Source organism: Pangasianodon hypophthalmus, chromosome 17 (genome assembly GCF_027358585.1).
Source record: "Pangasianodon hypophthalmus isolate fPanHyp1 chromosome 17, fPanHyp1.pri, whole genome shotgun sequence".
NCBI classification, from domain to species: Eukaryota; Metazoa; Chordata; class Actinopteri; order Siluriformes; family Pangasiidae; genus Pangasianodon; species Pangasianodon hypophthalmus.
The window spans coordinates 11,927,472-11,944,453 of NC_069726.1; the positions used below are offsets into that span (position 1 = coordinate 11,927,472).

Consider the following 16,982-nt stretch of genomic DNA (forward strand, 5'->3'; position numbering starts at 1 on the left):
TTAAAAAGCTTAAAACCTTAAACTTCTGTCAAACCTCTTTCTTACACAGCTTTATATGGTTAGAAATATAAAGGGAAGAATATAGAAGATCTGTTCCTCAGTTTGAGACCAACCCAGTCAATATTTTATTTTGTTTATTTTTAAAAAATTTTTTTTTACTTTGTGACTGGGTTGTTTGAGACCGCTAATAGCTGAGTTATGCATGTGAAAATACACATGATACTCTCCCACACATTTTTCTTCATCAAGACAGTCAGGATATTGTCTGAATCAAAAATTCCATTTGTCTTCCATTTGCAGCCTTAGCAAGCTTCATTTCAAACATCTGCAATTATATAACATTATTATTCTTACTGTTCCTTGGTCTACTGGAACAACACAGAAATAGTTTCAACTTTCAAAATCCTTTTGGCTTCTTTTTTTTCTCAGTAAACATGTAATACATGACATTAATGTAATATATATATATATATATATATATATATATATATATATATATATATATATATATATATATATATATATGCATTAGTAAATGAAGTAATTCATGCATAAGAGTAATACCATGGAGAAGCTGTCGCTCAATTAATAATTTTCTGAGATATTAAATGGAAGGTTGTGGCTTCAGGGTTGTAATCGTGCAAGACCGTTAGTCATCAGCGGTTCAGTTTGATGCCTCATTTGTGAGGTACTTTGAATAAAAGCATCTGGCAAATAAATAAATGTAAATGTACAGCAGCAGAAAAAGGCATATGTGGAAGAAAGTGGTTGTGAGTAGAGGCCAGCTAGCAGTAAAAACAGATGGATTGCATGCTTTTGACTCCTTACATGCACCACTGAGAAGATAGCAGTGGTACATTGTAATCACTCTACACTTGGCTTAGTGCAGTTTTCTGGCTGTCCACACTGCCATGCAACTTCCCCTGTTTTACATGACAATTACTGAAATAATAATTCAGAAGAGGAAAAGGAGACTTGACATTGGAAAAGGAAGATGTATGAGGAAGAAATGAGAGGATTTGTGAGACACTAAAATAAAGAAATTGTAACACAACCAAGAAATGTACACAACATGAGTGAGAGCAAGAATCATGCATGTTGTCTAACATGAAGCAGCTACTTTCCCCTAAACGTTCTCTGATGACAGTTTTGAATCTATACCAAGAGACTTAGCCATGCTACTGTTACAGAATATGAGCCACATTGTAAGAATCACATTTAGACAGTAGCTATATTCAGTAAAGAATATTAATTATGACTCACAATGAGGAAATCACATGAATTATAAATCTGAAATTTCTAAATCAGATGCTTTATGTAAACATAAAAATTCAAGATTTAGATATTAAGATTCAAAATTTTCACTTGTTTATAATAATAATAATAATAATAATCACTTGTTATAAAAACTTAAAAAAAATAAAATATAAAAACATAATGGTAATTATGAATACTACACCAGTTACACAATAGGACCAATAATAATAATAATAATAATAATAATAATAATAATAATAATAATAATAATAATAATAATGTGACTGTAAATCAAGCCATTGGAATAATCTCAGCTTCAGATCTTGGACAAATCCTTTTTTTCCTTTTCTTTTTCTTTCTTTCTTTTTTTTTTTTAACTTTTAATTTATTTGCCCTATCATATTTTATGCACAGGTGCGCCCCCTAATGGTGTAACATGAAAAATGTCTGGATAATTGGATAAACCTACCTCAGACGAATATTTAAAATAAGAACAAAAATCAACATTCTCAGATTATTGGAGTACATGAATCCTGTTAAATTTTAATCTGTTTTATTTATTTAGATGTTATAACTTTCAAAATTCGTTTGAAATGGCCTAGCTTACTGACATAGACTAATGCTGTCTGTATATTACAAAATGTAATAAAATTACACCACAGTCCTGCTGAATCTGATTGGTCAGAATGTTGATTAATTTTCACTGCATGGCCCTTAAGGTAGTGGCCCTTAAGGCATATCATAAGTTTAAAATTATGTGCTCATTCTAATATCTTATTTCTACAAGGACTTGGGATTTGGGAAATGGTGGACACTATGTAATCTAAGGCTAATAATAAACAGATTTAAAAATGTGTTGTTATTTATATTGATATGGTGAATGTTTCTGTAAGGAGGTGTTTATTTAACTTTTAGGGAAGGAGTCTCCAGTGTTGGTGACACATAAGGATGTCCGCTTCTCCTTGGCCCACATCACACCACCCAGTTGTTGATTATGTTTCAATAACAGTATGCCCCATTGTGTTTTATTCCTTAGTTATATTACATATTACCTGCAGTATATCATCACATCTACTCTAAGAATCTTAGTGCTGACTGAGGTGCCTTTTTAATTTTTCCACTGGACAAAGGCATCACTCACGGTTTTAGATAGATAGATAGATTATTTATTGTCATTGCACAGGGTACAACAAAATTGAGTGTCCCTCCTAATGGTGCATAAGAATAAAATAAAAGGAGTAAAGGATAACATAAATATAACAGGATATAAATATTAACATAAATGATCAGGTCCGTCCAGTTAAGATAGTAAAGCAGCTAAGATATTGCACTTAACATATTGCACATTTGAACAGTGTGATCTGGTAAGATTTTAATATTTTAAATATAACAATAGAAATTAAAATTAAAACTAAGGTATTGCACATTTGTTTGTTGAATTGCTATTTTGTACTTATGTACAAATTTTTGCAGTTGGGGATAAATAAATATGAAGTAAGAGTCTATAGCCGTGAGTGTGTGTGTGTGTAGTGTAGTGTGTGTGTGTGTGTGTGTGTGTGTGTGTGTGTGTGTGTGTGTGGTGCAAATAGTTCCTAACGTTCAGTGATAGTGTTTCTTAGCGTTCACTTCTCGAATGGCTCTGGGGTAGAAACCGTTCCTGAGTCTGTTCGTACATGATGCGATGGACCTGAAAATTGTTCTGTGCAGCTATTTGGAAAGAAAGTTCAACTTGTAGTGGTTGAGTAGTTTACACCATTTATGCTGAGCAATTCAGCAGGCATTCAGTCGAAAACAGGAGAAGTAGTGGGTTTAGGCCCTGTTCCAGCTTCAGCCTTAAGCTAACAGAACTGATCTTGCTAATTAGTAAACTACTTATTAACTGACTAAATATGTGAAAATTAGTTAGATCTGCAGAAACTGCTGCTGACATGCTTAATGCAAACATACTACATAAAGCTGCCTTTTTCTGGGCAGTAAAAGACAAAAGTCAACCTATATTAACTACAGAACAATTACGCAAACAGTAACTCAAAAAGCAGGCTATAAATTACTGAATCATGCACAGGTATGTGTATTGTGTGTATCTTTATGCGTATTGTGAAATTCTTCTTCGCAGGATATTTTTTAACATAATGACTTTATGCCCTAATATGCATATGGTGTATCATATGATTATGAGAAGAAGTGTGCAGGTATTTTGGCACAAGGTCACTGATATAGCTGACTGAATGGAAAGACATTTTGGCAGCTATACCTGTACCATAGTTGGAGTTTATGTCAGTAGTCATTCAACTAAATATTAGTTAATCATTGATTACAGCAAGAATATGGTGTATCCTGATTTAAGCTTAGTGAGTTAAAAGTTAGCATAGCTTCACTAAGCCAACTCCATCTGCTTAGGAGACTGTAGAAGACTCTTGCTTAGTGTCTATTTCTTTAAAGTAAATAGCTACCAGATAATAACATACAATACTCCCAGTCACCTGTAAGGTTTCTTGTCCTTTCTCACATGTCATTTGACTAATGTTTTCTCTGGCACACCCTCATATTGTTTTTCTTCTTCCTACTCTACAAAAGCTAGTCATATCAACCTACGCATGCAGTAGAAATTGTGTTAGTACTGTAATTTCATAGCGAGGTGTGTGTGTGTGTGTCTTTTATTGCAACAAAAAAAGAATATTGCTTTGAATATCCTTTAAAAAGAGTGTGTAATGGCACCCTTCTGCAAACTGAGCCCATCGCTGCTACTTTGAAACAAGTAAAACACATCTCAATGAGGTACTTAATCACGACCCTATTAGAGAGTCACCATCCATCTCCTGCTGTTAATGAGGCTCTAATAGAGTATGTCAGACTGTGCTGTGGCTTCAGGACTTAAGACTCTGGCTACATGTTTGTGCAGCCATACAAGCGGACCAGATTTGTTTTCAGAGCATTTAAATGGGCCATTTGGAGTCATTACATAGGCTTTAAGTAGTTTGCTCAAAGTTGTGGCGTGTGCATTTGTGAGCAGTGGCCAGTGGTTGCTCCCCAGAGACTGATCATGCTTGTTATGTGTCCTTAGTTGGGTAATTAATTGCAAAAACGGAAAAAGCCCAACTGCTTGATTCCTCTACTGCACCTGCCAGACATTACAGTCTTTCATATGTGCTACAGTGATAGAGGAGTGGGGCAGGCCAGGAGGTTGTGTATGCGTGTGTGGTGTTTTACATTTAGTGCTAGAGTGGTCTAGCCATTAAAAAAAAAGTTTCCCCTAAGTGCATAAACAATAATACAAAATAAATACATAAAACTAATAGATATTATGAAAGTTAATGTGTGCAGCTATGTATAGAGAAATAAAGAACACTGTTATCCTAAATGCTGCCTGAAGAATGTAGACTTTTGTAGAAAGAATAGTAACATGGGTCTGTTCAGAATGTAGGGATACGTTCATTCTACAGCTGAGGAGCTCGGATACAGAAGCAGCGAGATCTTGCTCAGAGAAGGACATACCAGTCGCCCTGAGGTTTCAGACCTGAGTTGGCGTGCAGGTGTGTAGTTCTGAACCAGAGTATGTAGATAATGTGGTTCAGAGCTCTTTGATGTCTGTGAAGCAAGGACAAGAGTTTTGAATTTGAGTTTTTGCCACAACAGGAGGCCAGAGGAGTGACCTCAGCATATGTGTTACATGAGAGAGCTATGGGAGGTTAGAAACCAGGTGAGCAGAAGTATTCTGAAATTATAATCCATTTAGAAGACATAGCATATGAAAGTAGACCAGCACAGCAATTAGAGAGCTGCAGCAGTCAAGCTTGTAAAGTTCGTTTGAGTATTTGAGTGGATTCTACAGTCAGAAAAGGTTGCATTTTACCAAATGGAAAAAAAAAAATTGCTGGATCTGGGTGTTGATTTGATGTGATCAGAGATGTTTAGGCTGTTATGAAAAATCACAAAAATGTCACCTGGTATTTCTCTGGTATTTCTCCAAACTTCTCCAAAACTGTGAAGTTTTGGTAAACCTGTGCCCATCATTCAATCATTCTTGGATGAGAGGACTAGAACCTGATGTGGTTTTCTGCTGTTGTAGCCCATCCACCTAAAGGTTTGATGTGTTGTCTGTTCTGAGATGCTTTTCTGCACACCACAGTTGTAAAGAGTGGTTATTTGAGTTACTATAGCCTTCCTGTCAGCTCAAACCAGTCTGGCCATTTTCTTCTGACTTCTCTCATCATCCAGATGTTTCTGCCCTCAGAGCTTCCACTCATAAACTCAAACCAGCCTATATGACATGTGCAGCTATGCCATTTAGATCAAATAGTTTCCTCGTTCACATTTTTGATGTGAATTTTGAATCTCTTGACCTGTATCTGCATGATTGTATGCATTGTGTTGCTGCCACATGATTGGCTGATTGGATAATTGCATGAATGAGCAGATGTACAGGTGTTCCTACTAAAGTAGTCGGTGAGTGTATATGCTGCAAGTGTACTCTTCTAAAAATATATTGAATCCATAAGTGTTTTTCAGATTCCCCTACGGGAGAAAAGGCTTCATGTAGAACCATACAACAGATAAGTTTCGTTTTCACAGAAGGAACACTTTTACACCCTTAACCATCCTCTTAAATATTTTTTTTTGTATAACCAGCATTGTTTACTTATGCTGTTCCTGCATAGTTAGTATGTAATGTGTAGTTACCCATCGCATTGTGCTGCACTTCTCACTGTACTGAAACTGTAGATTTATGCATTGCCCTTGTCTTGTACTTCTTGGGAATGTTGGCACCGTAATTCCTATGGCATTATAAGTGTATGAAGATGGGGTGACACTAAAAAAGTGATACCAAAAGAAATATACAAATCTGTCTGGTTTATCATAGCTTGGTTTCTCTGTATTGCACCGAGCAGTCTTGTGCTTTAAAGCCAAAATGTTTGTGTGTGTGTGTGTGTGCGGTTGTTTATTGTCATGGCCAGCCTAAACTTGTCTTGAATCTCACAGTTCTGGTGAAATTTCTGTCTTAAAAGGACATTATCTTTGTGATATCTGAAATTTGTGTGCACGTGTGTGTGTGTGTGTGTGTGTGTGTGTGTGTGTGTGGTTGGTTATTGTCATGGCCAGCCTAAACTTGTCTTGAATCTCACAAGTTCTAGAAACTTGTGGAAGTTCTGGTGAAAATTCTGTCTAAAAATGACATTGTCTTTGTGATGTCTGAAATTTTAGCGTATGTGTGTGTGTGCGTGGGTGAATGGGTGTGTGTAAACAATATTCATGGTAGCATATGGAAAGCATTTAGCATGTTGGCCTGCAGAAATGTAGTTTCTAAAGCAGTGTGAGCCCTTGTTCTGTGACCCACACACACTGTAAAGCTCCACAATTAGCCTTACTTAACCCTGCACAGCCAGGAGCGTTCCCACTAAACCAGCCTCTACTCACTAACTCAGGTGCTCGGAGATCCTTAAGATGGTTTCTGGTTTAAACATTGCAGTTGTAAGAACAGGGCAGTGGAGTCTCCAGTTTCCTCAATGAGAGGAGAAAAGAAGAGAAAAACAAAAATCCAGATCCAGAGGTTTAAGGTTGTTTTATTAGCTATGCCACACACAGATTGATTTCCCAAGAAAAACAATCTTCTCATTGTCACTGAGGAAAAATTTAACAACTGCTGTGTTCTAAGTCAAGCACTGGGGCTCGCTGTTGATGAAATCCAGACGTAAAGAGTGGTAATCAGAGTGAGGGAAGATTTGCTCTGGAAAATGTAGTTCTGCATTTATAATATTGCGGCAGTTCTTTTATCCTGGGGCCAACCCTCTCATGGGACTAATAGTTCCTACTCAGTTAGGTGGCCCTTGGACCCTGTGCTCTTACTGATGGCAGACATATGGCTTCCGGCTTGATGTGTGTTGTACTACAGATGTCAGTGTTTTTATTCATTGTTGTATGCACATGTGCAGACACATGCACATGACTCCCATTTGGTCTCAAAATAATATTAGGTATTTTGTTTTCTCCAGCCCTAAGGCAATGATGATGCACTTTCAATGTTGAAAAAGGTAATGTGGGAATCCTGTAAAGATGTGCCTAAACTTATAATAACAATATTATTTTAAAATGCCTAATTAATATCTTTTAATCAATTTATATATTCATAGTCATATATTTACATACATATTCATTTACATATGTTTTTGTTTCTGATTTAAATAGTGGTTAGATCCTTTGCATTCTGTTCTGTAAAGTTTTAAAAGTAAAATGTGTAGCAAGGATGTATACGAAATAAAGTGGAACAGAACTAGAAGATTACTTTTTCCCTTTCTTTAGTGATTTAATCCCATGCCTATATCTCTCATGGGCCTGTGACTTTTTCTCTTTAAATGATATGAGCTGAGATCACTATCAACTACTATTATTGCAGTTGTTATAGATATAATTTAGTTATTATAGTTATTAGCCTAAGTGACTGGTCGCTGAATTGAATGTGTCTATAGATTTGTATAAAATGTCCATTTCCTATTTAAAGCCTACAATAACATAAAGAAGGCATAAATAATGTCATATGAATTTAACGTTATTTTTATAATAATAATAATAATAATAATAATAATAATAATAATAATAATAAGCTATGAAAAGGACTTTTAATATGAAATGTTTTGAATCTACAATTTAACATAATGTAACAGGCTTGGTTTTGTGAGTAAAAAAAAAAACCTCTGATGCTTCTGATAAGAAACTAAATATGATCATACATATTTGCCTAATCTGCATAATATATGAATTGCTGGTTTATAGACCCTGGCTAAAACTCCTGCTCTGTGTATCCTGCCTCAAGCATCGACAATAAATTCCACTAAAATGTGTTGCACTGAAACACTCAGACAGAAAGCAGGAACTGGGGCAGAGCAAGGATAAAGGACAGTGTTGGCTCAGACTCCTTTCCTTCAATCAGACGTATTTCCTATGAATGTCCCCAACATAAAATAAACACACTGCTCGCTCCTGCTGTACTGAGAACAAGCCTCACATTAAGATTTATTAAGGTTAAAATAAACAGATAATTAACTTACACTGTTCTGTTTCCTTTGCCTGTTAGTGGGGGAACAGGAATAAGTCTCAGATTCAGCTTTGTATTAATAAATGTGATAAATGTTCTTGTAATTAAAGCCACTCTTTTTTCCCCTGCAAATCAACAACGATGTTTTATTTCAGAAAGTGTCTGTTTGAAATTATAGCTATTATCTGTGTTGGATCTGTGCAATGTTACATGCTCCCATTTTCCATTATGAAAGAGCCTTACAGACGTGGAGAAAGCTGAAGTCTCTCAGTCCATACTCGCAGCCCCTTACACACCAGTGACCTGCACTATTACAGGGTAATTAGTTAAACAAGCTCACATTTACTCAAATTAGAGGCCATTTGTACAAACGTAAGTCTAGACTTTAAAGCTTCAGCCTTATTTTTTTGCATAGCATTCCTCACAATTTGTATATATATATATATATATATATATATATATATATATATATATATATATATATATATATATATATATATATATATATATCAACCAACAAAATTCAAATGAAAATCAAATACAAATGTTTTAGGGAAAAAAAGGAAAAAGAAAAACAAACTTGCAATAACCTGGTCATATAAGTATGCACACCCTTATTAACTAATAGTGTGTTAATACTGTGCACCTTTTGCTTGTAATAATGCACTCAGTCTTTTTGGGTAAGAGTCTCCCAACATTTTAATTAGGCAATACTTTTCCACTCTTCCTTGAAAAAATGAGTACCAAACTGATCTAAAATTGTGTGAAGATCTCCTGTGCACAGCCCTCTTCAAGTCATTCCACAGGTTTTCAGGAGGAGTTAGATGTCCTAATTCCACAGCATAATGCTGCCTCCACCATGCTTCACTGTGGGTATGGTGTTCTTTGGGTGATAAACTGTCTTGTTATTGCACCAAACATCTTTTAGAATTATGTCCACAGAGTTGTACTTTGGTCTCATCAGACCATAACACATTCTGCCACATCCTGTGGCAAAATTTAGGTGGGCTCGGATGTTTTTTTTTTTTTTTTTGTGAGAAAAGGCTTCTGTCTAGCCACACTACACTATAGCCCAGACCTGTGAAGAATACGAGAAATTATTGTCACATGCAGAGAGTGAGCAATGTTTGCCAGATATTCCCGCAGCCTCCTTTAATGTTGCCATAGATCTTTTGGCAGCCTCCTTGATAAGTTTTGATTTTGTCCCTTTATCAATATTGGAGGGACATCCTGTTCTTGTTAATGTCAATGTGGCACCCCATTCTCTCCACTTGTTGATATTGGCCTTGATGTGTTTCATGGTATATCCAATGTTTTGGCAATTCTTTTGTACCCCTGTCCTGAGCAATACCTTTCTAATAAGAAGATGTCATGAAAAACCGAAACAGCTGATCTTTATTTGGGGTTAGTCAGATTCACTTAATTGATGACAGCTGTATGATAATTACGTTTGAACAAGCGTTTGAATGTGATTGGTTCATTCTGAGCACAGTCACATTCCCCATTATACAAGAGTGTGCAGTTGTGCAACCACGTTATTGTACATTTTTTACTTTTCTTTTTATTTCCTAAAATGTTTCAATATGGTTTTCATAATTTATCTTGGTTTCTTTTTTTTTTACATCACTGACTTTTTATATTACCCTCTTTCTCTCTCTCTCTCTCTCTCTCTCTCTCTCTATATATATATATATATATATATAGAGTATATATGTGTGTGTGTGTGTGTGTGTGTGTATGTGTAATGGTCATGTATACTATAGCTAGTGCATATATTAATTGTGTGTGTGTGTGATGGTCATGCATACTGTAGCTAGTGCATATATTAATTGTGTGCTTAAAACTACTCTAAACTAAACTACAGACTTCATCAAAACAATGTGGAAAAATGATTTTTACTAGTTGTGTTAATATCTTAAAAAGTACATTGCCAGTTTAAACCTGGAAGCATATTTTAGACTTTAGACAACAAGCTGCACCTAGAAATGTTTTTTAAAAAAATAATTAATTTATTTTAATTAATTATTTTTTAAATTCATTCATGCATCTTCAGTAAATGATTTATTCTGATCAGGGTTGAGGTGAATCCCGAGCCTATCCTAGAAGCACTGGGTGCAAGACTGGGAATACACACTGGATGACAATCTCAGGGCACCATGCACACACACACATTCACACATAGGGGCAATTCAGAGTCATCAGTCTATCATGTTTTTTTAATGAGGTGGGAGGAAACCAGAGAACTAACCAACGTGGATACAGTGATTGTACCTGGGACACTACCTTCTGTACCACCATGCTGCCCATTTCTTTATTTAATCTATAATGATATAACATTAATGACATTCATTAACTATTTGAGATATATTTATCAGAAACATTCAATCATACCATACTGTAATCATGCCATAACAGTGCAATGGTCTGTACTGAGGGTCTTATAAATAACCATGGCAGTGTTTCAGCAGTAAGCAGCAGAGGGAGCCAGTGCATCAGAGATGATGTGTCTGACCCACAAACTGCAGAGGAGATGTTTTATACCTTAGCAGCTGACAACTGATCTGTCTCAGGTATGAGAATGAGGTTGGAAGCTGCTGGAGAGATAGTCCTTAAATAACCTGCAAAATGTTCTTCACCTCTAAATGGCCTCCAATTGCATTACAGGAGACAGAAGCACTCTCTCAGCCAATTCTGTTGCCTCTTTATATAATAATAACACCAGGAGAATATATGTGCTGTCTGTCCTGCTGACTGTTGTGTTCAAATGAGAGGTTGTTGAAGGAAAAGTGGGCTGTTTTTCTCTGTAGATTCTGTCAGGAGACCATGGTTATTTGGGTTGCAGGAAGGAGATTTGGGTAATGTGAGGATACAAGTTTTTTATTTTTTATTATTATTATTTTTTTTAAATAGTTGGGTACCCTGTTTACATATGTGTTGTGTTGAGCTTAACTGATCAGACTTCATAACAAACTTCATAGCAAACTTTTGTTTGCAATTTTCATGCAGATACTATTATATACTATTATTTCATTTTGAAATGCTATTTTTTCACACAAATATCAAAGAAGATTTTTTTAAATTATTATTCTTTTCCTTTAGCTTCAGTGTGTTCTATAATGTGTATTTTATAGAGGGTATTTAAATCCATAAACTAGCTCAGCTTGAGCTACTATCAGGGTTCAGTCCACAAAAAAAAAAAATAATAATAATAATAAAAAATAAACAAATATCAATAGGTTAAACCTAAATTAAACCTAAAGTAGTTGTTTAGTGCTATGATAGCTTAAATAAATTGACCCTCCTCCTAATGTTCTGTGGAGTTACAGTACTTTGCAGCTGACTCCTCCCTCACTTCCTCTAAAAGTCTGAGGCTACGTCCTGAACAGCGTACTACCTTACTACATAGTACGTCTAGACATTAGGTATAGCGATAGGTACCGTACTGCTTCGACATGTAGTAGGCTAGTATGCTCTTCAGGACGCAGCCTCGGTTTGGACGCACGCCACGCCGATACAGAAGCCAGTCTAGCTCGTGTAGACGTCCGCAGGCTGCGTTTTAGCGCGTTAAACATGTAACGGAAGTTTTAAATTTTTTCTTTTTGTTTTTATACTTATCATATTTACGTGTCGTTGGTTTCTTCGACTAGAAATGGCCGGTTTGAAAAGGCAGCGGTCGTGGCATGAAGACTTCCCGAGGAACTTTTTGAGACTGTTCTCGAGAAATAAATCGTTAGAGCAGGACAAACCAGAGGCGGAGTGTGCAAACCGGTGAGCTCGTTTAACTTCCTCCAGGCTCGCATTTCAGCTAATTAAATAACTGTAGTAATGGTTTGTTTGTGTGTGACAGCACTACAAGGTGTCTGTGTGTGTGTGTGTGTGTGTGTGTGTGTTTACTGAACTGTTTGTTCTGCATGTAGCTACAAGTCGTTCAGTTAGCGCATCATTTTACTCATATCAAGTGCTTTACTGTGTCAACACACCAAACATGAATAAACTAAGAATGCTCACATGTCCAGACACGTGACGAAGCTGTGAGTAAGAAGTGTTATGGTGCTACAGCAGGTACATGAGATGGAGAAAGTGCTCTGTTTGCTGAGTAACACAATATTGTGCCTCTCCTTTGAAGGGTGGGTCAGTTAGCATTGTCATTGCCTGTGCTGCATCCTTACACACTCACTCCTAGGTCTTCCTGATCATCAGGAGATCATCAGGAGATCATCAGGAACCTGACACCTAGTGAACAATTCAGAGCTGCACTCACTCACATCTCAGAGTTTTACATGACACTAATTCATCTCTTAGACTATTTGATCTAAATTGATTTCCAGGTGTTAGGATCCAGTTCAAGCGTGTAGGTGTTAAAGGAGTCAGCAGTAATGAAAGTTCCTCTAGACACGTCTTTTAGCAACTGACTGGAAACAAGTGTAACAGTTGAAGGTTTAAAAATGCAGCACTAGCTACACTTATGCTACAGTTAAAACATGAACCATATAGTTGTTAAAATTGCAGGCAATAAAGTAACGAAGACTACGACAAGCAGCACAGGTCATCAATTAACAGGAAAAAGAGAACGCAGCTACATAAACACACACACATATGCATAAATGATTTTTGCATAAGTGATAACTGACACATGCATAAGCTGATTTTTCAGTTTATTTATCATAACCTGCAGTAATTAAATACACCGCCTAAAGTTAGCTGGGGCTATATGGAGTGTTGCATAGTGACAAAAGGTACATTGTTTAGGATTACGACAGAGGTCAGATTTTATTTCTGTGCTAAGAAAAATCATGTGAGTGGCAGCAACTCAAAATTAGTTGTCTAAATACAAGACCCATAAATGGTGTATATCAAACGTTGTTCCTTCATACTGTGTGGGATCTACAGGAAAGCAAGGGGGAACTCTGTCTTTTCAAAAAGACCTTCAGTTCCTCTTAGAGCAACTGCTGCACTAAGTCTGTGTTGTGGTAATTATCAAAGGCACACAAGTCATTGTTTCTTACTTAACATGAAAGTGCATGTAATTTTTGTTCCCATGAACCTCTTAGCTATTTTGCATTATACTTTAATTTTCATTGTTCAAATCTGTATAACCTGTTCTATGTATTAAAGTTTGTTTCCCCACAGTGACTGTGTAAGTGTGTAGTTTTACCTAACACTTATACTAATAGGAGTTTTCTTGTTACAATTCATTCACTCACTCATTTATTTATTCATTCATTCATTCATTCATTCGTTTGTTTGTTTGTTTATTTGTTTGTTTTCCTTCTGCTTCTCCTGGTGGGGGGTTGCAGTGGCAACAGGGTGAGAAGGTCAGTACAGAAGTTCAGACTTCTCTATCCCCAGTCACAGATTCTAACTCCTCTGGGGGGATGCCCAGCCGTTCCGTGATCAACTATGAGATATAATCCCTCCAGCGGGTCCTGGGTCAGCCCTGGGATCTCTGTTCAGCAGGACGTGTCTGATAAAGCTCATCCTTGACGTCACACCCTTGATGTCTGACACACACACTAAACAGTTTTGACTTAAGGCCAACTCTCATTGCACTCATACAAAGACCAGATTGCACAGTAGTGATCCAGATATCCTGTACTCCTGTAGTTCACCTGTGAGGCTGAGGAGGCCCTCTGGTCCGCCTTAAAAAAAGTGTGTGTGTGTGTGTGTAAACCACACTACACCAATCTTGTCCAGTGCCTTCAACATCTCTGACTGAAACTCATCCACCCCTGCAGCCTGGGTGTGTGCACCAGCATGTCCCAGGGTTACCGCCATGATGGCTACCAGCCTTTTGGGCGCAGTTTCTTGGAGGCTCTGTGATTGAGGATATGAACACGATCCATTAAGACTCAATGTCCACACCCTCACTTAAGTACAAGGTAGAAATAATTTTGGAGGTTAAATTAAATTAAATTATAGCCCTGCCCCTCTCTTTAACCAAGCGTCTGAAACAATGGGCTTAAGTCTGATGGCACAGTCACAAAATCATTCATTGACCTTTGGACCAAGGTGCTCTGGTAGCAGTTAGGGCTAAATAATGGATTGAAATTGTTTTGTTCACAATGAACATAGAGCTGATATAAAAATTTTCCCATTACCCTTGTAAGCTACCCTATATTCAGAACGCTGTCGTTCTGCTGTAAGGACAGGGTAGTGTTTTTATGACTTTCTGACTGCTGTACTTCTTCCCTTCCTTTGGCCTTGCAGGGAGGAGCTTGAGGATGACAGCACTACCAGCCAGTCCAATGAGGCAGACTCGCCGCTCACATCTGAGCATCACCTGAATACGTCATCACTAGCACAGGTAAAGTAAAACAGTACATCTTTAATCATCATCATCATCATCTTTTCTTCTTCCAAATTTGTTCCCATTTGGGTGGGGCAATATGACCATATCAACATGGTGATATAATAAGATCAGGATATAATGTATGATATTGACCATGATATAATAACATCATATTTCACTGTGAAAAGTAACTGGAAATATATGCAGTACTGTACAAAAGTCTTAAGCACATGCAAGAAATGCTGTAAAGCAAAGATGCCTTCAAAAATACTTAAATGTTTCTGTATTAATATGTCTTAGTATATATTAGTGCAAAGTAATATGTAATACTATAAACTATAACTATAAACTATAACAAAGCCAATATTTGTTGTGACAAAAGAATTAGTAGTCTCTGGTACAATTTGTGCAGTTTTATAAGGAGGTTGACTGGTAAGTTTTCCTGAGAATCTTGGAGAATCTGCCACAGTTCTTCTGAACACTTTGTCACAGTAATGTTTTTGTCTGAAAAGTGGTCTGTTAGTAAAGAAAGCAATACATTACATGGCATGCAAGCATTTTTCTGTAACAAAATATTGATAATATTGACACAAATAAAATATAAAATTATTATATAATTTTTAGAAACCAGAGTGCATGTTTACAGTAACTGCCCTTCGGATTGCTATGCTACGGCTCTGCTGTGAATTCTGGATAGTCTGAAAATGTTAAAAAGTAGTGTCTTATGGGCCGTTTATATAGGGTTAATTTTGCTGTTCAACTGGATGGAATGAAGACACTTGTATGATAAAGAAAGATGTGCTTTTTAAAACAGTACTCTGCTCTGTTTGTTCCACCATGTCATTCCACCTCCCACTTCAAAATCAGTCGATTTAAAATGAACGCCTTCTTTTAAGACCCACCTCCAGTTAAAAAAAAAAAAGTGCCAAAAGTCAGAAGCAAAAAAAAAGATTGCAGAAGTAAAAGAAGGATTACAGAAGCAAAAAATACTGCATCAGAAAAATCCACAAACAGAAAAAAAATTCAAGCAAAGTGAGTGTAAATCAGAAGTAATCTTTCTGAAAAATTAATTTTGATTTAATTCTCAATACTTGCATTTGCAAGCAATTTTTTACATTTAGATAATTAATATTTTGCTTATGGATTTTATTATTTTCTTTGAAACTTTTGGCACAAAATTAACTCCATATATTTTGGTATTGTTTTTTTTTTTTCAAGTTAGACAATGCTTTGAGGCAGTTAGGTTCCCATTCACAAACTTCATGCTCCATATGCTACTATCTCTGGTATTATATTATATTATATTATATTATAGTATATTATAGTATATTATATTATAGTATATTATATTATATGGCCATAAGTATGTGGACGCCTAACAACCACGCAATTATATGTGCTTTCTGAACATCCCATTCCAGAGTTAGTCCCCCTTTACTGTTATAATAACCTCCACTTTATTTCCACTAGATTTTGGAGCATGGCTGTAGGGATTTGTCCAGTCAGTGACAAGTGCATTAGAAAGGTCAGGCACTGATGTCAGGTGAAGAGGCCTGGCATGTAGTCGGTGTTCCAGTTTATGGCAAAGGTGTTCAGTGGGGTTGAGGTCAGGCCTTTGTGCAGACCGTTCAAGTTCTTCCACTCTGTCCTTTTCAAACCACGTCTTCATGGACCTCACTTTGTACACAGGGGAGTTGTCATGATGAAACAGATTTTTAGCTCCTTAGGTCCAGTGAAGGGAAATTTTAAAGAATGCAAAGATCTTTTTCTTATTCTTCTTCTGCTCTAGAAGAAGCTTACAAGAAACAAATAACGGGGGCTTAATTTGTTTGAGGTTTTAATCTGTTTTGCAGATCTATTTTTATATTGTTTTAAATCTTTGTGTTTTAAATTTGTATGAGAACGATTACATAAAATACAGCTCTGGGGCTGCATAAAAGCTTTGCATGCATTCTTTTTGAATGCAGTGTGTTTCCTGGGGTTAGACAGTTAATTTGTAACAATAAAGTAACTCTTGTGTAAGCGTTTGCATCCATGGCTACTATCTGCACTTCCATAATTACACAAATAATATTTTGAGCTTTGTATTTTGAGTTCTAACACTCTGACTCTTGTCAAGCATTCATTTTTGAAGTAAGTTAATATCTCTGCAATATTTTTGCAGTATTTGTGTTTACGAATGTGGTTAGGTAGTGATGGAGATGGAAGAAAGTTAATGGCTTGAGTCTATTCACTGTAGACAAGCTGTATAAGGAGCACTCTGTAAGCCTTGATAGAATTCACACACCTCTTAACCTGCAAAAAAGCTGTGTTTTATTTCATCACTCATATATTAGATTTCACAGATCGCTGTTTAGTCCTGATCACTAGCAGCCACACAGGCCTTTTCTTGCACTTCAGCTCTTC

At 36.4% G+C, this 16,982-nt stretch overlaps 2 protein-coding genes across 2 annotated transcripts in view; one reads left to right on the forward strand and one right to left on the reverse strand.

Annotated features, from left to right (window-relative positions):
* sim2 (SIM bHLH transcription factor 2) overlaps nucleotides 1–5,552 on the reverse strand; it is a 28,036-nt gene extending 22,484 nt beyond the window's left edge. The window contains exon 1 of the mRNA XM_026941673.3: nucleotides 5,202–5,552. The gene's annotated coding sequence lies outside the window, so the exon portion shown is untranslated. The remainder of the gene's footprint in view (nucleotides 1–5,201) is intronic.
* Nucleotides 5,553–11,642: 6,090 nt separating this feature from the next.
* Nucleotides 11,643–16,982, forward strand: part of LOC113543498 (uncharacterized) — a 37,699-nt gene continuing 32,359 nt past the window's right edge. Inside the window, exons 1-2 of the mRNA XM_026941735.3 lie at nucleotides 11,643–12,055; nucleotides 14,495–14,591. Coding sequence (XP_026797536.3) covers nucleotides 11,937–12,055; nucleotides 14,495–14,591 — 216 coding nt within the window. The 5' untranslated portion in view covers nucleotides 11,643–11,936. The remainder of the gene's footprint in view (nucleotides 12,056–14,494; nucleotides 14,592–16,982) is intronic.